The following is a 21,138-nucleotide window of genomic DNA, read 5'->3' as shown; positions in this document are numbered from 1 at the left end:
ACAGGCCCCACCTCATGAGTGGGCAAGGCAACTCCAGTCCCAGGGCCTGGCCGCTAGCCCCACTGTCACGGAACCCCGAGGGGCTGGAAGCATGGGGCCCTGGTCTGCTCTGGACACTGGTCCTGGGGGCAACCCGAGCACTGGGCTGTTTTTTGTGAGGGACAGCAAGGTCCCATTCCTGATTCCCCCCGTTACGGGTGACGGTGACCTCCACTGTGTGTGTAGAGCCACACCTGGCACCAAGAACACCTCCAGACGCCATGAGCTCTAAAATCCATACAAACGTTTATTCTGCCCCTGCCTGGGGGTGGGGGAGAGGGGATGCAGGAACTGGGGCACTGCGGGCCTTTACAGACAGCCCCCCGAGGAGGGCGGGGCTCTGGCGGGAAGACAAGTGTCCAGAGGCTGATGGGCCCTGGGGCGTCCAGAAGGCAAGGCCCTGGGGGCTGATGGAGGGGCTGGCTTGGTTCCCAGAACTCCCAGGTCCTGGCGGCTGCTGGGGTGCCGGTGCTCCACTCCCAGCCCTACCCCCGTCCCCCGGGAGGGAAGGCAGCACCAGGGCCTTGCTCCTCCAGGTGGGGGAAGACAACTGTGCAAGTTATCAGGTTTAAATTACAAATAATAAAAATAACAATACAAAATAAAAAGACAACTCCTGTCACAAACAAACCCTCGACAAGCCTGCCCAGCCGCCCCCCCGCCCACGAGAAGGAGCAGGGGCAGGTGGTCTCGCTGCCTGGGGCACGAGCAGGGCCCGCTGGAGGTGCCAGGCGGGAGGGCCCTGGCCTCGCCCGTCGGGTCAGCAGCAGTCTCCAGAGGACAGAGGTCTGGGGCAGAGAGGCAGGGACGGGTGACGGGGTGCGGCGGGGGCTCGGGGCTCCGGGGTCAGTCTCGGCGTTGGGCTCTCGTGGCCTCCGCCTTGTCCCGTTCTCTCGGTTTTCTGTGTCTTGGCGACGTGGACAGGGTTAGATCTCAAGATTTATTGCACTGTTTTGGAAGAGGCCTGGGGTAGAGAACGGGCCGGGGCGGCAGGAGAGGCGGGCGGGTGGGCGGGCGGGCAGGCGGCGGTCACCGCTTGGTCTTGGCGTCTTCGCGGATCTTCCAGATCACCAGGTGCATGCAGGCGCTGGCGTCCTCACTGGAGCTGTGCCCGTCCACTGCAGGGCAGACAAATGCGTCAGGGCAGGGAGCCCACAGCCCCCACGGCCCCACGGCCCGGCACTCACCATTGTCCTGGATGATCTGTCTGAGGTAGTCGGCCATGAGATTCCGCAGGGAGCGCTTGTAGGGGAGGCCCAGGCGATGCGGGAATAACACGGACGTGTCCACCACGGTGCTATGGATGACCTGCGGGCGGGCGGGTGGGCGGTCAGGGACCACAGGAGGGCTGGGGTGGCAAAGGGGGGAGGGGGACGCCGAGTGCCTGTTCCCCGACCCTACAGCTTCCGCCCTGGGCTGAGGGCAGCGGGCCCCAGACGGCCCCACCCACCCTCTGAGGACCCTCAGAGAGCCGAAGACGAGGCAGGCGGGTACCTTCAAGGCCAGCAGGTCGCTCTCCAGGCTGTGGCCGATGAGGATGGTGTCTGAACTGAACATGCTCAGCAAGACGGCCTGGACGTCCCGCAGCGAGATGCTCGTGTCCGTGAGGTCGGCCTCAGTCACCCCTGAAAACCTGGGGCGGGAGGATGGAGGCCTTAGGGAGCTGGGGAGGGCACTGGGACCCCAACCCGGGGCTGGGCTGCGGGCAGGAAGGCTGGGCCGTGGTGGGGAATGGGGGTCCTGCCAGGGCTCCCAGCTCCTTGGTCAAGGGGTCGGGGGTCAGGGTGGGAGGGGCACACCTAGTGTTATAGTCGACGATCTCATTGTCCGGCCTGACGAAGGTGTCGTACACAACCTGGAGCTCTGTGTCCACCACCGTGACGCGCGTCAGCTCCAGGCCATACGTGGTGTAAGACTGCGGGGCCAGAGGACAGGCCTCAGATGGAGCACCCGGTGGCCCTCCCCGGCCCTGCACACCAGCACTCCCGCCTAAGCCACCCTGTCCCTGAACCCTGCAGGCGGAGGCTCAGCTCCCACTCTCAGATACGGAAACCAGGCCAGAGGCCTTCCGGGGCTTCTCTGCGGGTCGGAGGGGGCGTGAGCCCAGGCACCCTCCCAAAGCCAGAGCTGTGCTCATGAGGCCCACACAGCCTCCGAGAGCCAAGGTGGACCTTGTGTGCCAGGCCCTCGGGCGCAGGCAAGGCTGTGACGGGTGCTCAGCGGGCAGGTGGGCCCGGCTGCCGTTCACGCTCTTATCCCGGCACCTGCGCTGGCCCGAGGCTCTGGGTAGAGAGACTGGGTCAGCCCCGCTGGGCAGCCGGGCCGCCTCACCATTTCACAGTCGAGGGCGTAGACTCCTGGGTGTGCATCTCCTGAAAGTTCTTTCTCAAAGGTCTTCACAAACCCTTCGAGGTTCTCCTTCCGGCCGTCCTGCACGTGTTGCTGAGGGTGGGAGGGAAGGAAGGTCAGGGCGGCAGGCTCGGAAGGGCAAGGCCGGGCTCAGGGGGCTGTGCTGTGCTGGTGGCTTTCAGACTGTCCACCTCTTCCCAAAGCCCCCAGACCAGGCAGGTAGATCAAGGATGGGAAAAGGGCAGCTCAGAGGTCAGGGCTCTGGCCAGAATCGGGGAGGGGCTTCCCAGGACGAGGAAGGGCCCAGGACACCTACCTTGGCGACCTGACAGCCGGCGGAGCCGATGGCGGCCGAGCAGCATGTGTACTGAGTCTCCCAGCCCCCTGCCACTGCAAGGGAGACGCGGTCAGCAGACCTCCTTGATGCCCTGGGCCCAAGCCTCCCGCAGGGAACTACAAATGCCAGCTGGTTTGCCTGCGCGGGGCAGGGGCTTCCCAGTGCCCTTCCCTGGAAGGGCGCCAGGCCCGACCAGGCAGTGAGGGGCCAGGACAGCTCGCAGACCCACCGCCCTGCCCAGGCTTAGCGCAAGCCCTTCGCATTTGGTAGTGAGGACACGCCTGGCGCGGCCCCCAGGGAGGCCTGCCCACCCAGAGACGTGTCTGCGGGCGGCCAGCCGGCAGCTCCACCCCGTGTGTTCCCAGGAGAGGGAATTTGGCCACACCGGCGACAAAATGAAACAAGCAGCCGCAGGACAGGACGAACGCTTTGTTCCCACTGGGGCAGAACCGCCCACGTCGTTCCATGGGGACAGTCGTGGAAAGGATGCGTGGGGGCCTCATGGGGTGGGAGGCCTTCCTTTTATCTACCCGGGAACACTGTCACAGGAAGACCTTTGTGTTACTTTTCCCATGAAGAACAACCAACGGAAAAAAGTTACAAATGGTCAGAGCTGGCGCCAGCCCGGCCCAGCGGGGGTCTCACCTCGGTTCCGGCGGAGCCGCCCCCAGTGGTAGTAACACTCCTCGTCGCGCACGCAGCGGCCGGAGGAGGACACGAGGTACTCGGCGCCGCAGCGGCAGCAGACCCTGCAGGCGGCTGCGAGTGGGGATGGGGCAGGAGGAAGGGCAATGCGTCAGGCCAGCCTGGGCCTGGCGTTCCCTGTCCCCAGATGGCCCCTCCGCCCCAAGGGCGGTGGCGCAGGAGGTACTCACAGTCCTTGGGCTTCTTCTCCTCGGTCGTGAAGATGACGGCGCCCCCTGGCTTCTCGGGGTGCGGGAAGGGGTAGCCGTTCTCCTTGAGCTGGGCCTCGGTGAGCAGGTACTCCTTGAGGCGGCTGTACAGGGTGGCCCCTGGGGACAGGGGAGAGGGGGTCAGCCCCCAGCTGGGCTGGGGCTGGACCCAGTGGCCGGGGAGGGTGGGAGAGCCTCCAGGGGCCGCACCTGGAGAGCCAAGCTCACCTTTCAGATCCTCCACGCGGGGGCTGCTGGGACGGCTGAGCGAAAAGCTGGTCTTGGCAGCCAACTTGCCCCCCAGCACCACTTCATGGGACACCACCCTCCGGCCGCTGGGTTCTGGAAGGGGAGGGGAGGGTAAACGAGGTTCAGACCTCAGCCCTCACAAGTGCTCCTCCACCCTCCTCCAGAAGGGGACGGCCTGACCTCCTGTGATGTGCACTCTTTGGGGAGCAGCAGGCTGCCCGGCAGCCCCTCCACCGCCCCTGGACCCCCCGGGGGTCTTCACCCCTTGGAGAAGGAAGGGAAAGGACTCTACACAGGCTCTGATGGCCACCTCGGGCGCTGTGCGCAGCTGCCTGCCAGGGAAGCGGGCCGAACCGGAGAGCAGGCGGAGCGGACAGGCGCTAATGCATCCTTCGAGAGGGCTCAGGAAATGCCCCCCTGCTTTGCGCTTTGAAGAGGCCCCCATTAGTGGCGGCCCTCGGCTCGCTGAGGAGGGCGGTTAACAGCGAGAGGAGGCTGTTCTGAGGGCATGGGCCCAGTGCCATCCTGACAGGAGCCTGGCAACCGGGTGGCTGACGCGCAGAGCCTTTGTCTGACAACCTGCCGGTGGCCCGGGGAGGGCTGCGCCCCGGTCCTCCGGAGGCGACTTACTGTTGAGACCAGGCCCGGTGCCAGGGCCCAGGCCGCGCAGCTTCTTGAGGGTGTTCACGGCCACGTTCAGGTAGATGTTCTTGCTGGGGCTCCGGTCGTAGGCCACCTTCTCCTCGTTGAGCGCCTGCAGGAGAACACTCGGCTCAGCCCAGCCCAGCCCCGCCTCCCACCAGCCCCGCCGCACGCACCTTCTCTATGGCTTCCTGGTTAGAAGAGCAAAACTTGAGGCATTCTTCAATGAACAGGTTGAGATAGCGCTGGCGGATGACAGTGGGAACTTTGCCCCCAAACTCTTTTGGGATAACGGGCTTCTTTAAACTCTAGGGGAACAGAGACCAGCAGAGCGTGGCACGCTCCTGTCTGCACCCCGCTCAGGGTCTGCAAACTGAAACTGCTCGAAGGAGTAAGGCTACGGGTTAAATGGAAACAACAGGGGAGCAGGGAGAGGTAAGCTAAGCAGAGGGCTAACCTGTAAGGATGGACTGTGCGCCACACGCTTGGGGGCCACGGTGGCGGTAGTCTTGGACGCCATGCCCGACAACGTACGCGTCTTCAGGGGCTGGCTGCCCGGCTCGGGGCCATTGGGGGGCTGGCTGCTGCCGGCCGAGAGGGTCCTCTTGGCACCTGTAGGGGCTGGAGGGGGACGGGGGACGTGAGTACGGGAGGAGAGCACGCCCATCACTGAGCTGCAGAGCACCAGGCAGCTGCGGCTGTTCAGCGCCAGCAGGACGTGCGTCTTGGGGCACAGGCAGAAGGGCCGGGGTCTGGCCTGTGGGCTGTGGAACGCCATTAGGCTCTATCAGCTTTCGGGCAAGTCCATCGAGAGGGGACGCGACGAAAACGGGGCTTCGGAGGCCAGCTCAGGCAAGGTCGCCACTGGGGTGGCCCTGCAAGTGGAGGGGGGGTGTGGGGAGCCTCTGCCACATGCTGTGGCCCCGACCCCGAGGCACTCAAATGTGAGGGACGAAAGGCCCTGGCTCCTGGGCAGAGGGCCTGCTCACTATGACCGGCCAGCCTGCCCCCAGCGACCTCTGTTCTGTCTCTCTCTTTGATGACGTCACAAACCAGACAGTCTCCTGTGACCACCAGCAGGGCTGTTTCCAAGGGCTCGGAGGGTGGGTGGGGTGGCGGGAGGGCTCAGCCCCGAGGAAGGACAGGAGCAGCAAGGAGACCGAGGCACAGATACAGAGCGGCGGGGCCCACACCAGGCCCAGCCTCTCGGGCCACAAAGGAGGCCAGCTGCCGACCGGCCTCGGCTCTAAGAATGCACACTTTTCAGTGACGGAGGAAGGAACGCTTTTACGGTCATCTGGAGCATGAGGCATCGGATGACAGTTGAGTCCCCCTGGGGCTCAGGAGAGCCGCCACCCCACCACAGCGCGTGCAGTGACAACGGTGGCAGGACTGTCCCAAGCCATCGGTGATGACCAGACAACCTGAGAGCAGGTGCAGGCTTTTGAGAGTGTGCGTCTCAGGTCCACAGCTCAGGTCGATCTCTGTTCACATCCCCAGGGCCAAACAACTGCTAAAACCCATGCCAGAGATAGAGCCCCTGGCTGACAAGCCGCCTGGCTGTAAGCGCTCCCTCCAGCATCCTGGGGCAGGGGGAAGGATGGGGATCTGGCCAGCTTCTCCTGAAGGAGGCTCTAGCACCCAGGGAAACCAAGGAGGCCTGCGGAAGCCTGTATCCGCAGGACCAGCGTGTGGAGCCGTCTCCTCGGGGCTGGCTCCTCAAAGGGGTCTTGGAACTAGCAGGAAGGACATCCCAGGCAGCTGTTCAGACAGTAAGGGTCCCCCTGGTCCAAGGGGGCAAACGACTGCATCTGAACAAGCCTCCAGGTGGCTGCAGAGCCCCGGCTCCTGACCCATATCCTCAGCCCCAGACACACCACTGAGCACCTCACGCATCGGACTGCTGAAGGGCAACCCAGCTTTCAGACAAGCCCAAGTTGGGGGAAAGTGGCCCTCAGGGTGGGAGGGGGAGGAAAACCAGCCCCCAACTCCCACCCCAGATCAGCTGGCTTGACTCAAGGGTGAAGGCCTCCAGGACCACCCCCCCCATTAACACCTTACCAGGTGCAAGCCACACCTGGGTGGGAGCCCCCCACAGAGCAGGCAGCAGGGGCAGAGCGGAGTCACAGGCAGACTTCTGGGGCTGGTGGACAGACAGGGAAGAGAGGAAGACACCCCTCAGACTCCCTACGGCCCGCCCCACTGCTAACACCAAAGCCCACAGAGGCCCAGAGCCGCCGGGCGCCACAACAGGCCTGCCTCAGCCTCCCACACAGCTGGGAGACTTTTATCCCCATTTGACATATAATCACCGAAACGCAGCCAGGCCCTGCTCAAGGCCACCACTACTGGCATAAAAGGAGCCCGGCCTTGGGGTCCTCCTGCTGGACAAGCACTCCCGAGACCACAACCCTGGGACCCACCTGCAGCCAGGAGGGGGTTGGGGACGTGGGCAATCCTCCTCTTCTCTCCGGGGGCTGAGATGTGCATGGAGGACTGCTTCTCGGCCAGTGGCTGGGCAGCCTGGAGCCGGCTGGCTGACTCCCTCTGTGCCTGCTGGGCCCGGCGGTAGCACACCTCCTGGGCAGTCGGGGGACGGGTAGGAGGCGCTGGGCCTCTGCTTGTGGGCTCCGCCTGGGTGACAAATTTCAAGTCCAGACTGCACATCAGAGGTACCCAGAGCAGGCCTCGAGGAGTGTCAGGAGAGAGGTAGTACTGTGGGGCGGGCGGCAGGTGCTCCAGGGCTGGGATGGAGCAGGCCACCTCAGAAGCCTCCTCCTGAATGTGCAGGGGTCCCGGAGGGAACCAGCTCTCCTCCTGCTGAGTGTGCAGGGGCCCCGGAGGGAACCAGCTCTCCTCCTGCTGAGTGTGCAGGGGCCCCGGAGGGAACCAGCTCTCCTCCTGCTGAGTGTGCAGGGGCCCCGGAGGGAACCAGCTCTCCTCCTCCTGAGTGTGCAGGGGCCCCAGAGGGAACCAGCTCTCCTCCTCCTGAGTGTGCAGGCGTCCCGGAGGGAACCAGCTCTCCTCCTCCTGAGTGTGCAGGGGTCCCGGAGGGAACCAGCTGGTCTTCTGAGTTTGCTGATACCCTGGAAGGAACCAACTAGCTTCCCCCCAAGTCTGCAGATACCCGGGAGGGAACCAGCTTGGTGCTTCGGCTCTCAAATTCACCATGATGCTTCACTCTCCCAGGTCCCTTCCCAGCCCTGCTGTCCTGGCTTCTAAGTGCCCAGACTGTGCTCTCAGCCCTTATATAGACACAGAGTGGGTGGGAACCCCCAACACCTAGATTAGATCCTGCTTGATCAAATCTTCTCTGAACTGTACTTCCAAAATCCCCATCCGGGTGGGGCAGGGGTCTGGTGATTGGATCACCTGCAGTTCTTCAGCCAGGAGCCCTGTCTTCTGCTCCAGCCTTCCCTGTGCTAACTAACTGAGCAGCCCCATAGTGACTGACAATTGATCCTGTCTCTGGACCACAAGGGAGGAAACCTAGGCTCAGAGAGGTCACACCACTTGCCCAAGATCACACAGCGTACCTCTGAACTGGGACTGGGATGGGGCAGTGCGACCCTGCTGGAGGGCTGCCCCTCATCTCGCTGTCCCTGCTCTGTGCCCCACTCTGCGCACTAAGCGCAACTTGATGACTGGACGTGGGTCCCTGGCATTTTTCTGCAGGACACAGGCAGTGCTGGATCCACGGCTGCCAGAGGCACCCATGGGCAAGGGAGAGCGAGGCCCATCTCCCCCCTGCCAGCCTCTACCCAGGACCCAGAAGCGGGCCCTCCCTTACCTCCTTGCCTTGCTTGGAGAGGTGAGAGATCCTCCTCTTCTGCCCAGGAAACAGAGTGGTCAGCCCCGAGTGCCCCTGTTCCTCGGTCTTCTCCTCCTTGGGGGGCTGAGACACACATCCGGCCCTCAGCGAGGCCCCCCCCACACACACCGATGCTGCGGCTCTTCTCACCCTGGCCCGCAGCACGCGGAGGATCTGACTCCCAGGCCCGAGTAGTGGGTGGAAGACAGTACCATGCTGAGGGAGGGCTGCCGCGTCTAGAGATGCGATTTGGGGCATCTGCCCCACCTCCCAGGTGAGCAAACAGACTTGGCGCCCCGGAGCCAAGGCCCCCAGTTGCTGCCTGAACCCCGGGCCCCCCTCCCAGGCCCTGCGGATGGTGAGTTCTGCAGACTTGGCCCAGCCCACGCTCACGCCTGCCTCTTGCTCCCCTCCCACCCAGCCAGCACAGGGACAAGCTCAGAATCGTGGGAATGAAGGGGAAGAAATCAGAAAAGCAAAGGGCCAAGAACAGGGTGGGGCACTAATGGAGGCAGTAAGGGGCGGGGCCGGGTCCCACCCTGGGATCCCTCAGAAGCCGCAGGTTCTCTGCAGGGACTGACTGGCTCAGCCTGCTTTGTTTAGAGCAAGCTCCCTCTGGTGGCGAGGTGGGGACACTGCAGCAGGAGACCAGAAAGGTGGAGGCTGCCTGAGTTTGGGGGGGTCAGGGACGGGTTGCTGGGGGGGGGGGGAAGCCGGGGAAGGAGGGAGGAGGGGAGAGGCAAGAGAGGCAGGGGAGAAGCAACGCTTCAGTGGGGAGAGAGGGCTGAGGAAGGCGGGATGGTGGTGCCTGATACCCCTTGGCCGGGATGCTCTCAGAAGGCTGCCGTGGGAACCCCGCTGGGTGGGCCATAAGCCAGCGTCCTCTTTCTGGACGGGGTGCAGGGGGGCAGCAGGCAGCCAGCGAGGGGTCCTGAATTCTGAACGAGTTGAGAGGCCGACGCTGAGCGAGCCGTCTCCACCAGGCGCTGGGACTCCAGTCACGGGGGAAGCCAGGAAGGAGCCCGGCTGCCCGAGCCCAGCCCGCCCTCACCTGCCGGGCCAGGCGACCCTTGTCCTCCGTCTTGACAGCGGTGGACTCGTTGAAAATGCGCAGGCACTCCTCCATGGGGTCGGAGTCAAAGTCGACCTCCTTCTCCAGGGCCGAGTAGTCCACGTCGGAGCCCGCCCCCGAGGAGGAGGAGGAGGGGCGGGGAGGGGAGGACCGGCTGGCCGATGGGGGTGGGGAGGCCTTGAGGCGTTTGGGCGGCCCCTGCGCGCCACAGAGGCCCAGGCTGGAGTCCGAGTCGGAATCGGAGCTGGAGCTGAGGCTGGGGAGGGCGGGCGGCCGCGGGGTGGGCGCCTCGGGCCCCGGGTCCTCGTCCTCGCTCTCATCCCCGAAGAGCTCGGCGTGGCTCAGGGCCCGCCTCGGCAGCTTGGGGGCACCCCGGGGGGCACCCTCATCCAGCGAGCGGGCCTTCCGCTGTGCCAGCTTCCCTGACGGGGTCTTCCTGCCCGTCCTGTCTGGCAGCTGGTGGGCAGCCCCTTGTGCGGGGCTGGGCCGCGGTCCCGGCCCCTCGGGCCGGCCTTTCCCTGAGCTGGCCACCGGAGTGGCTGAAGATGGCTTCTTCTTGGTCCCTTGGGGCCGCTCCGCCCTGTGCCGGGGGCTGCCGGCCCGCGGGCCCCTCCTGTCCACACAGGGCTTCTCGGCTGGCCTCCCATGCTCTCCATCCTGACCCCTGCCTGTCTTCCCGACACCATCCTTGCGGCCGGCGGCCGGCGGCCCCCCGCTTTTCTTCTTCTTGGGTCTCCCCTCCTTGGGGCTGCTGCGCTCCTGCGAGGCGCTGCCCGGGGAACTGGGCTTGGCAGGAGGCAGCCCGCCTGGGCCCTTGGCAGGCTGACCGAGGTCCCCCACGTCGTACTGCACGGCCATCTCCTTGGTCTCCCGAAGGCTGCCCTCCTCAGGCTCTGGGCCCTCCCTGGAGCCCGGCTTCCCCAGGGCCTTGCTCGCAGGGCCCACTCGGGCTCTCGGGGGGCTGGCGGTGGCGAGCCTGTCACCCGGAGCAGCAGCGGTATCATCGTCAGAGTCTGAGAACCTGGCGTCGCAGCCGCCGAAGGGGCCACAGGGCTTCTTGGGTGCAGGTGTGTGGGGCTCACTGCCGCGGGAGCCCCGGGGCCGTTTGGGGGCCCTGTCGTCCTTGGTGCTGGCCCTGCTGAGCAGGCGGGCGGAGAAGTTGGACAGGGGGTCGTATTCCAGGTCTGTAGATGGCTTGGAGTTGTCCACCACGTACTTGCCGCTGGAGATGGGGCGGCCATACCGCCGGGGCTGGCCCACGGCCTTGGGGACGTACTCCAGGGTGCCACCAGCCCCTCCACCATGGCCCTGACCCCGGTCCAGAGAGGCCAGCGAGTACTTGGTGCCAGGCTCGGTGGGGCTGGCCAGAGGCGTGGGCTGGTAGCTGGCATCGGGGCTTAACAGGCCACGGCCGCCGGGGTTGTATTCGAAGGATAGAGAGAAGGTGTCCCCATCCAGGCCGGCAGTGGGGCCGTGGGGCGCCAGGGCGGGGGCCTCGGCCGAGCCATGCTCCCGGGCCGTCTCCAGGAGCTCCCGGTAGCGCCTCTGCTCCAGCTCCACCTCAGAGCGCACGGCCTCGATGGCCTGGTTGACCAGCTCCAGCTCCAGGATGTCTGAGCGGGGCTCGGCACCTCTGCCCAGGGCGCCATTCTCCCTCTGGGCAGGGGGCTTGGGCAGCTCGGGGTTGTACGGGTCATAACCGAGCCCTGAAACGGAGAGGGAGAAAACAGCAATGAGCAGGTGGCTATAGCAGCAGGCCAGACGAGCCAGTGACCGGTCACTGCCTCGTCCCGGGCCTCGACCCCAGGTGCCAGCAAGGAAGAGCAGAGTACCAGCCTCCAGAACCTACCGGGGGCCAGACCTCCGGCCGACCCCCACCAAGGCTCCAGCAGCAAGTCAGGGTTTCCAGAGGGCCCCTCCCTGCAGGTCCTGCCCCGAAGAGGCTGCCAGGTAGGGTGAGGGCACAGAGTCCAGGCCCCAGAGGAGGCCACAAGATCCCGGGGACTTCACTCCCTGGGACAGGGGATGGTGAGGCCTGGGGAGCTGGGCGAGAGGGTGGCTTCTCCCCAGGGCCCAGCCCACACTGAAGACACACCACGCTGCTCCCTGCAGCCGGGGAGGCCGGACACCGAGCCAGGGCAGAAAGCGCAGAGCGCACAGACCCCTGACTGGGGGGCGACAGGGGTGTGAGAGGGAGCGGGAGGCGGGGCCGACACAGCCCACCCACAGCAGCGGGTGGACAGGCGGATGCATACGGCCCTGCCTGGTGACAGCGCCTTTAGGGCTCTGTCCCCCACACGCACTCTCGCCCACAGAGAACTCCACCGGCTGCGTGTGTACCAGTGAGGACACAGAAAGCCCCGAAGCGTCCACTGGGAAGGGGCAGCGGGTGGGGTGGACGAAGGACAGCACAGCACATCTCACGGGGGAAGCGAGGCACGACGATGTCCAGGGAACAGCGCCACGGCGTGGAAGATGTTCCGGCAAGGGCAATGTTGGGGAAGCACGAAGTGGGGCGGACGGCAAGGCGGGCACAGGACACACTTAGGTTTGTATCAAGCTGAACAGGGGTGGCGGAGCGGCTGGCGGGCTACCTGGCTCCAGGGTGTATTCCACGAGACCAGTCCAACCCCAATACCACCCACGTTGACACAAAGCTCACGGGAGACTCAGGACAGAGGTGCGGAAATTCTCAGTAAGATGTAAGCAAATAAAGCCCAACGTTCTGAGAAAGGATAACGTGTTCAAATATTCCAGAACGTAGAGACGGTTCATTGTTAGAGCGTCTGCCAGACATAATCTGTAAAACCTCTGGCAGAAAAGTGGATCGATTTGGTGCTTTCTGGTTAGCAAAGTAACAGCCAATTCTCCCAGAACCCCCAGATGGGATAAGCCATGCCCACACCTGGACTGTGGCCCAGGGAGATCCACTTTGGACCTCTGAGCTCCAGAACCACCAGAGGAAAAACCCTGTGTTGTTTTAGGGCACCGGTGAGTGGGGTCTTGCTGAAGAAGCCCCGGGAAACGCACGCATCACTGATGAAGCACCAGAGAACCCGGCACTGCCGGGGCCAGTGGCTGGGCCTGGGCCGCCTGGGGGCCCAAGGTGGGGCGGGGCCCACTGCAGGCCTGTTGTCTGGCTTCTACCTTGGAACCTATCTCTCAAACAATGCTTAGAAAGGAGAAAGGACGCGCGCGCACATCTGTGCTTCAGAACACCGAGGACACACCCAGGCTGCGGGTTATAGATGGGGAGGTAAAAACAAGCTGCAGAGGCCGCAGGGGGCAGCGGGACTGGGCGCCGGGGGGCAGCCACTTCATGCCCCCACCTCCCAGCTGAGGGTGCCAGGGCGAAGGGCGGAGTGGGGGACAGGTCAGGACACACAGCCACTGGGCCCGCTGCCCCCCACAAGGTTCAAGGTGAAGGCACCACAGAGAGGAAAGGCTAGAAACCCCAACAGCGAGATCCAGGGCCCTCTTCCCAGCCCACCCTAACCCTCAACGGGTCCGAAGGCACTAAAGCAGACCCACCCCTAGCCCACCACCCGCCCGGATGAACAGAAGAGCCAGCGCCCCCGCACGCCGTCCCCTCGGAGTGGAGGGCCCAGGACACAAGCCAGGGGGCACTTACAGGGCATCTCAAGTGAGGGGTGGGTCGGGTCTTGCCGGTCTCAGGGGGCCTCCAGCCCAACCCACCTCACTCCCAACCTCCCTCCTGAGGCCAAGATGGCTCCCACCCCAGCCGGCTCCCCTAGGTGGGGGACAGGAGCAAGGGCCCAGCTGGTGGGAATGCCCTCCCCCAGGAGAGGTGGGCAGGGCAGGGTGAGGATCAAATGGATGGGGGTCCTTCCCCACCTCTGACCTGCTCTGGAACAGGTCACAAAGGGCCACAGACAACATGCAAATCACCCAGGAGTGCCTCTAGCCCTTCCCAAGTAAGGGCAGAGTTCAAACCCCTGCACTTTGCATTTTGAAAGGGATCCACCCACAAACAAGTCTGTGCTTTGGAAGCAAGGAGAGGAAGGAGGTGCCCTGGGACCCAGCCCCCAGCCCCTTAGATCTGAGCTTCCAGGAGCTCTGTCAGCGTGGGGTGTTTTCAGTCCCAGGGGAGGCTGCCTCCTCACACCCCATCAGGCTACACCAAAAAGCAAAAGAAACAGCCCAAGGTGGGCGTGAGCCGGTCTAAGCCAACACCCTCCCCTCCAGGGCCTCAGTGTCCCCAAGGTACCATAAGGCCAAATCACCAGCCCGAGGAGCTCCAGACAGGTCCAGCCGCATCAAGGACACAGCTGCCAGGGGCTCGGCAGCAGCCCCCTGTAGCTCAGAAGCTAGTGCATGGGGCCTAGAGCTTGGTCCCTGGAGCTGCAGCCCCAAGCCCCTGCCAAGGCTACTGGAGGCTCGTGGGGGGAGGCGGGCAAATGGAGAAGATATCTGTGATGCTACCTAGCGCCCCCGCCCTACCCCGCCTCAGGGACCGGTAGGAACTGGAGAAGCTCCCCAAGAAAATGTTTTACAAGCGACTCGACAGGTGACCCTCGAGAGGTCAGGAATGGCCGTGGGAGCACCTCAGAAGCACCTCCCCATTACTGGGGAGTTAACCTGGCTGGGAGCCAATGGGAGCTCCTTCAGGGCTTGCACCAGGGAAGCATGCCTTTGGTAAACAAGATTAATTGGGCTGTTTTTCGGAAAGGGGGCGAACCTCGGGATGACTGGAAAAGCACCTTGAAGGCCTGGCTGCTGGGGTCACACTCTCAGAAGTTCCTGCCCCCGGCCCAGGGCAAGGAAGGGGTTGGCTACTGCCACTAGAGGGACACCCACAAGGCCAAGGGCCTGCCCAGGTGGGCCACCGCTTGAAGGACGCCCCTTGGGAAGGCTCCCGGCCAGCTCATGGGGCCGAGCCTTCTTCAGCCGTCCCTGTGCCCAGTTCTGTGTGCACCAGCTCCCACTCCCGGCTCTGGTGCTGCTGGACACTCTCCCAGTGACCCAGTCCCGACCGGCTCTGATCACCAGCTCTGAGCAGCATCCGGCACAGCGGGGCCCAGGCCAGCTGCCCCACCTCCACGCCGGGAAAAGCAAACACTCGGGGCCACAGCGCTCAGGGCACGGATCACGCAGAGCCCACGGCGGGTCGAAGGACAACACAGGGTGGTGGCCACCTCCAACTCCTCCAAGCCTTCCCCCTGATCCTCTCTGCTCCCACCACGCCCTTCCATTCCAGAAAACACTCCGCACCCTTCCAAAACTGCGCAGACGCCCGGCCCACAAGCTCTAGCTGCACGTAAAATTAACAAGCGAAAATGAGCAGACACATGAGCGTGAAGACCCCACTGGGAGGCACGTGACCCCCACCCAGCCGGCTCCGAGGCCTTCCCCTTTAATCTCTACGTTCGCCCTGCTCGCGTCAGCCCCCCTCACAGAGGAAAGAGGAGGCTGGGTCTAGGGCAGCGGGTGAGGGATCTGCCTAACCCCAAACCCTGGCTCCCCGCCCCCAGACCAGAAGACCCAGCGCCGCGCGATCCTTTCCGGGCCCCGAAAGACTCCCCATCACCCCACCCCTCCTCCCCACTGCACCTCCAAAGACAAGAAGCACACAGTGGTCCCACCCCCACCCCCCGCCCACTTGTGCTCTGATTAGATATCAGTGGGGACTCCTCCAACCCGGGGGACGGTCACAACACAAGGGGGTGGGCAGGGGGGCCAGGAGAAGACAGACACCATCCCGCCACACGAGAGGTAAGCAGGACACAAGGATGAGTCGAAGAAGAGCAACTAGACCAGCCCTGCCCCAGGAAGCTACCCAAGTGGCAGAGGCCTCAAAGGCAGTGAAAGAATGGAGGACATTCCACTTCCAGCCACTAGGCAAACTTCTATTCATCCTTCAAAGCCCAGCTCGGTAACTGCTTGCTTGGGGATACTCGCCCGACTCCCTGCAACCTCAGGTGCCAACGGCTCGCTCTCCCGGACTCTGGGCCGTTATCTGTGCTGCTGGACATCCCTCCTTCCCTTGCAGAGTCCCCACAGCCTGGTCCCCAGATAAGTACTGAATTCAGACAGACCCAGAAGAGCCCTTGGAAGGCCCCAGAGCCAGCTCCTGATTTTACGGACGACACAGAAGCTGTGCCGTGCCCGCGTGCATGCCCAGGCTGAGGCCACAGCTTGTGAGATGGCCAAGTCCCAGCCCCCAGAGCACCCAGGTCCATCAGCCACCCGTCCTGCTCCCCCCAGCAACTACAGCAGCAGGCAAGAGGGCAGTTCCCCCAGCAACATTCCTGGGCTTTCGACACTGCCTGCCACCCGCGCAGCCCTCGGGGGCAGGGTGCTCCACATGGCCCTTTACAGAAAGCCTCAGTGCTCAGAGGAAGCCACGGACCCAGCGCCCTAAAACCGCTGGCACATGTGCCTGCTTCTTCAAAGGGCAGACTGGCTACCGCAGGAGCCTGAGGACCTGCCACCACCAAGGAGGACAGGGGACCAGGAGACAACCCTATGGGGCTCCGGCCGGATCTGCCCTGACCACCTCCCAGCTCTCGTGATCCTCCTTCCGCACTTTTCCTCTTTAGCGTTCCAGGTTTTGCTTTGAGTCAGATCAGACCAGCAGAAGTCTACCTTCCGCACTTGGACAGCTTAAATAATAATAAACCAAATTCCTATGCACCCAGCACTCGCTCGTCACTGGAAATGATCCTGTGTGGGGGATTCTGAGGGCAGAATGGGAGTGGAGGAGGACGGCAAAGCAGGAGCATTGCGCAGCACAGCTGAGACGAGAGAGGCGCACTGTGTGTAGAGGGTCTGTGTCGCGACCCCGTTTTGCAGAAGAGGTGACTGACGCCAGGCTCTTCGCACAACGGAAGGTGGAGCCAAAAGGTCTTCATCTGAGGCCCTACTCCACCTGCAGGGCTGAAAGCCAGCCGTGGCGCCTGTACCTCTTCTCTGGAGGATGCTCTGGGGGTGGGGGGTACACTTGGGCACCCACGTGGTCCTCTGAGCTCTCCCAGCACGGTGCTGTCCCTGTCCACCCCAACCTGGGCGCCTGGGCCGCCCTGCCTCACCTCCAGAGCCGGAGGAGCTGGGGCGGCGACGATTCTCGGGGTTCTTGGCTCCCTGCAGGCGTGGCCAGCCCTCCTGTCCTATTCTCAAATACGAAAGGGGCCAGGTGCTGGGACACTGATCAGGCTGCTCCATGTCACCTGGCACCACTGACGTTTGGGGCTGGAAAAGTCTGTGTGTGTAGGGGAAGGGGGCCATCCTGGGCACCCGCGGGCACTGAGCGGCATCCCTGGCCCTCGCCCCCTTGTTGCCAGGAGCACCCCCAAGTCATGACAACCGCAGATGTCCCTGTATCGCCCTGTGTCCCCCAGGGGATCAGGACTGTCCACGGTGAGAGACACTGCTTTACTGACACGAAGCAAAGAATCCTAAAATACCAAAAACAGCTTTAAGGGCAGATGTACCCTTATTCAAGTGTCCCAAGCCTGGATCTGGGCAAGAAGGCAGGTTTTTAAAGTTCCCCAAGTGCTTGAAGAGGGGCCGCAGGCCTGGGGACGGCCTCTCACCTCACTGGAGTCTCTGGAGCCTCCACAAAAGAATGCAACTTCACCAGTGAGGCAGGGTCACGAGTACAGAAAAGAGACACAGAGCCTTTTGTTTCTGAGGCTGGGAGGACGCACAACAAGCCGGCAGATGCAGGACTTGCGACAACATACGAAACATCTTTGCTTTGACTTTGCGGCATTCTCCAGTGGTTTTAAAATGAACGTTCTCCAAGTCCAGAAAAAAAAGTGCTCTGAATGGAGAGACAACGTGTCCAGGCTGCCGCTGGCTGGGACACTGCCCCCGAAGACAAGGGCTGCATCTGGGTGGGGCTGAACCACAAATACAACCTAGATTCTTCTTATCCTGGTGTAAGAGACGAACTCTGCTCTGAAAATCCAACAGTACCTCTCCTCTACTCTCTCTTTACAAAAAAGTCAAGAACAATAGAACAAGAGAACCACCCACGGGATGGCAGTGAAGGCCCCTCCTCTGGGAGGCCACAGCTCTGTCCTCTGAGCCTGGTGGCCCGGGCTCCCTGGGGCTGGAGCTGCACCTGGGCACACAGTTCCCTGGGAGGGGCAGGGAGGAGACTTTAAATTAAAAAAAGTGGCCTCAGCAAGAAGCAGCCTATGACCAGGGGGTCTCACCCAGGGTGATCCTGCCCCCCCAGGGGACACTGGGCCACGTCTGGGGACATCTGACATCTGTGCACGTTGTGACTGGGGGGGCTGCTGGCATCGAGGGGCTGTGACCAGGGAGGCTGCTCCACACCTCAAAGTGCCCAGGACTGGCCCAGAGGATAACCCCCCATGTCCCCAGTTTCTGCTATTCTTCATAGCTCCCCCCCGACCCCCCGATGAAGTGAGAGGCCCTGGCTGGCCTGACCAAAGACCACACCTGACAACCAGCTAGGAAAATCCCTCCCAGGTCCTCAAGTACCCTGGCTGGGCCTCCAGACACAAAGGCGATTCTGCTCTCTGCTGAGGTTTTCTCAGTATCAGTTCTCTCCCAGGAAGGGAAGGGAGGGACGTGCACACGGCAGTTCACTCTGGAAGAGAAAGTGTCAAACCGAGGAAAGCACTGTCATCAGGGCAGTGGGAAAGCTGCTGGCACCCAGCCCACGGGGGAGGCAGCTAAGGGGCAGCGTGGCCAGCGGCCCGGGGCAGTGATACTGCAGGGGCTGCTGCCCCCTCCTGTTCCAAGTCAGCTCGTGGAGAAAATCAAACAAAACCCACCCTCTGCTGGAAGCACTCGTTTCTCTGGCTGCACCCTCCCTTCCCTGCCTGACTCCTGGCTGCGACCTTCCCTGGAGAAGCAGGGCTTGCTCTCAGGATTCCAGACCACAAGGGGCCGCTGCCGAGGCCTAAATCTGAGACCCCGGGGAGCAGGTTGCCCAGGGAGCTGCCACTGCCACCCAGCTGGGGCCACCCCGCCTTCCAGCCTCCTTCCGGCCCATCCTTGGAAGGTTTCAGTGCTCAGGCCCTGCTATACCGTCTTTCCCAGATCTCACTGTTACGTCCCAGCGTCAGGGCACAGCACTGAGCCCACATGTAATGGGTACCCAGGTGCCCAGGTCCCACATGTGTCAGGCAGCAGGAATCGGCCGTCGGTGGTGAGAGGCAAGGGCCTGACAGTCCAGATCAACCCCGTGTCCCCCACTTACCAGCCATGTGTACACAGGTGCGTGGCTTCCCCTCTCTGGGCCTGTCTCCTTGTCCCTAAAATGGGGACAATCGTCCGTACCACTGGTTAAAGAGCACGACTGAGGGTGCGTGGCGGTAACTGGGCATCCCCCAGCTGAGTGCCAAGGTGGGGACCCTGGAGCACAGGAGGGCATATTTGAGGGCTGGGAAGAACGGGATGCCCACCCAGCCCTCAGGAGGCCATCAACCCAAGGCCAGAGGTGCTGGGCTACACAGGGACCCCCACATCCTGCCTGCAGGTGGCCATCACCCAGCACCTCAGCATCCTTGCGCAACCCACCCTTGCCAAAGCACCTGTGCTTGGGCCGTGCCTATCTGGTCAAAAGTGGACCCCCAAAGCCTGGATTTCTGCAGTCTCTCCAAGCCCGATGGGAAGTGGGTTTGTCAAAATCTGGAGCAACGGGAGCTGAAGGGATGGGGGAGGTCTAGGCACACACTCCCCCTGGCCCACGAGCACGCCACAGAGAAGGAAAGAGAGTGTCAGAGAGGCCCCGCAGCGAGAAAGAGGCCAGGCTGGGATCTGCCCCTGCCTCTCTGCAGGGCAAGGTAGCCCTCGACCAGAAGGTAACCAGAGCACGCCCCCCAGGCCCCGCCCTCCGTGATGGGAAGAGAGCTGCTTATTCTCACCTGCAAAAGGAAAATGCAGACACACTGGGGTCAGGGGTAGGCAGCTGCACTTTTTCCTGCGGGAAAGTGAAGCAGACAGGGCTACATCAACCGAATGGATTCTCAAAAACGACTTTGGGAAAATGGCTATTTGTGGTGTAGGAAGCAATCAAGAGACTGACTTGGCACGAGAGAAATGCACGGGAAGAGAAGTCAGCGCCCCAGAGCGCAGACGGCTGGAAGGCCACCTGTGGGCCTGCAGAAGAGTCAGTCCCGGGGTCTCAGGGAGCCGGCCCGCCCCGTCTGTCCTGACAGTGAGGAACCCAGACACCAGTGGCTCTTTACAGAACGTCACACACCACGCCAATAACTCAACAGATGGAGTGAGAAACTGCCCTGTGACAGGGTGACCACCGAGAGGCCTCCCACTCACCCCCTTCCCCTCTCCCAGACCTGAAGCTCAGGCACCTGCGTGCACGTCTCTCTTCCCTCCTCGAGGGAAGGTTCCTGAGACGCAGGCTGGAGCCCAGCGCAGGTGTGGAGCCCGACCTTGTAGCAAACACTGGGCTACAGGGACCAGTGGTCTGAGCAAATTTACAGTGGAAATTTGAAAAAAATTCTACCTTTTTTTTTTTCTGGCAAACTGGGAAAACAGCCCTATGGTTTCATCCTAGCAATGACGCCCCTCTCTCCAAGTAAGAAGACTCTGAGACAAGAACCAGTGCCTTATGGGGGAAATCTGGGCCCTGATGGAAAGGGGGAGCCAGTCCCGGAGGACAGGGGCCACAGCGGGAGCCTGAATTCCCCTCGGAAAGAATGACACCACATTCGATCCTCCCAGCGGGCCTTTCCTTGTGATGTCCCTCTTTTTGCCCCCGTTCTTCACGTTTCGGCTCAAGGCCCACACTTCCTACGAGAAGCACTGCCTGCCCCCTGACAGCTCTCACCGAACTCTGCCATGACATTGATAATCACCACGCTGATGGGATGCGCAGTCTCTGAGCGTTCTCTCGGAAGGCGGTCCCCGACCCCAAAACACACACAACACACAGTCAACCGGGTTTGACTCACTCCCTAACCCTAGCATGACACACCAGGCTCGACACACAGTCGGCGGCCGCTAAACAAGACCCTCTCGACTCCGCTGTAGTAAACAGGAGCGGCCACGAGCAGAGGCGCGGCGCGAGAGGAAGCGCGGAAATAAACAACGGCTGCAACCAACACCCCGGGCCGGGGAGGCGGCGGGAACGGTTCCCCGGGCAGGAGTCCCGGGCCTGCAGACCAGTGTCGGCCGCGCTCATTTCCCGATCCCCGCGCGCTCCACCCTCGCGACACCTCTAGGAGAGCAGGTCCTCCCATTGTTTACGTTTTACACTCACGGCAACGGTGGCTTACAGAGGTCCCGCGACTGGCACTGGGCCCCGGGGTGGGTGGTCCCGGCTTGGGGGGACGAAGCCCGCGACCATGCAGGGAGAGGGCTGAGCGGGGAACAGGAAACCATGGAAACCCGGGCGCTGGGGTCCAGGCCCGCGCCAGAGAACAGAGCCCGGGACGGGCGCGTAGACATTACCTGCTGCGGGGGGCGCCGCTCCGCCTTCGCCAGGTGCGCCCGGACCCCGGGCCCCGCGGTGCCGGAAGTGGCAGTAGGGCCGCCGGCAGGGTCCCCCAGGCGCCCCGGCCCAATAGGGGCAGTCGATGGTCCGGAAGAAGCCGGTGGAGCGTAGCATGGTCCGTCCCGCGGCGGGGCCCCGGCCCGGAGCCGCCCGGGCCCCCGGGCCCCCTCACTGGCGCCGCGGTCGCCGCCGCCCGCAGCTCACGGACCCCGCCGCCGCCGCCATCTTGCTCCGAGGTCCCCGGAGGCCCCCGGGACGCCGCCGCAAGGGACCCCGGGAGCGGCTGCCCGA

General features: G+C 63.4%; 1 protein-coding gene across 1 annotated transcript; it reads right to left on the bottom strand.

Moving 5' to 3' along the window:
- Positions 1–700: 700 nt before the first annotated feature.
- On the bottom strand, positions 701–21,053 carry REXO1 (RNA exonuclease 1 homolog). Its single transcript, XM_082835454.1, has 16 exons — positions 20,805–21,053; positions 9,372–11,098; positions 8,300–8,404; positions 6,933–7,143; positions 4,967–5,130; positions 4,686–4,817; positions 4,498–4,621; positions 3,847–3,960; positions 3,601–3,738; positions 3,371–3,484; positions 2,705–2,778; positions 2,371–2,481; positions 1,839–1,954; positions 1,534–1,672; positions 1,227–1,347; positions 701–1,157 (listed from the first exon to the last, which is right to left on the bottom strand). The coding sequence occupies exons 1-16, from the start codon at positions 20,959–20,961 to the stop codon at positions 1,069–1,071; spliced, it is 3,636 nt and encodes a 1,211-aa protein (XP_082691580.1). The 5' UTR covers positions 20,962–21,053; the 3' UTR covers positions 701–1,068.
- Positions 21,054–21,138: the final 85 nt, after the last annotated feature.

The sequence above is a fragment of the Leucopleurus acutus genome (assembly GCF_964270905.1).
Source record: "Leucopleurus acutus genome assembly, chromosome: 3".
Lineage (NCBI taxonomy): Eukaryota > Metazoa > Chordata > Mammalia > Artiodactyla > Delphinidae > Leucopleurus > Leucopleurus acutus.
Note: the sequence above shows the minus strand (reverse complement) of the source record. Positions and strands in the feature narration are given on the sequence as shown.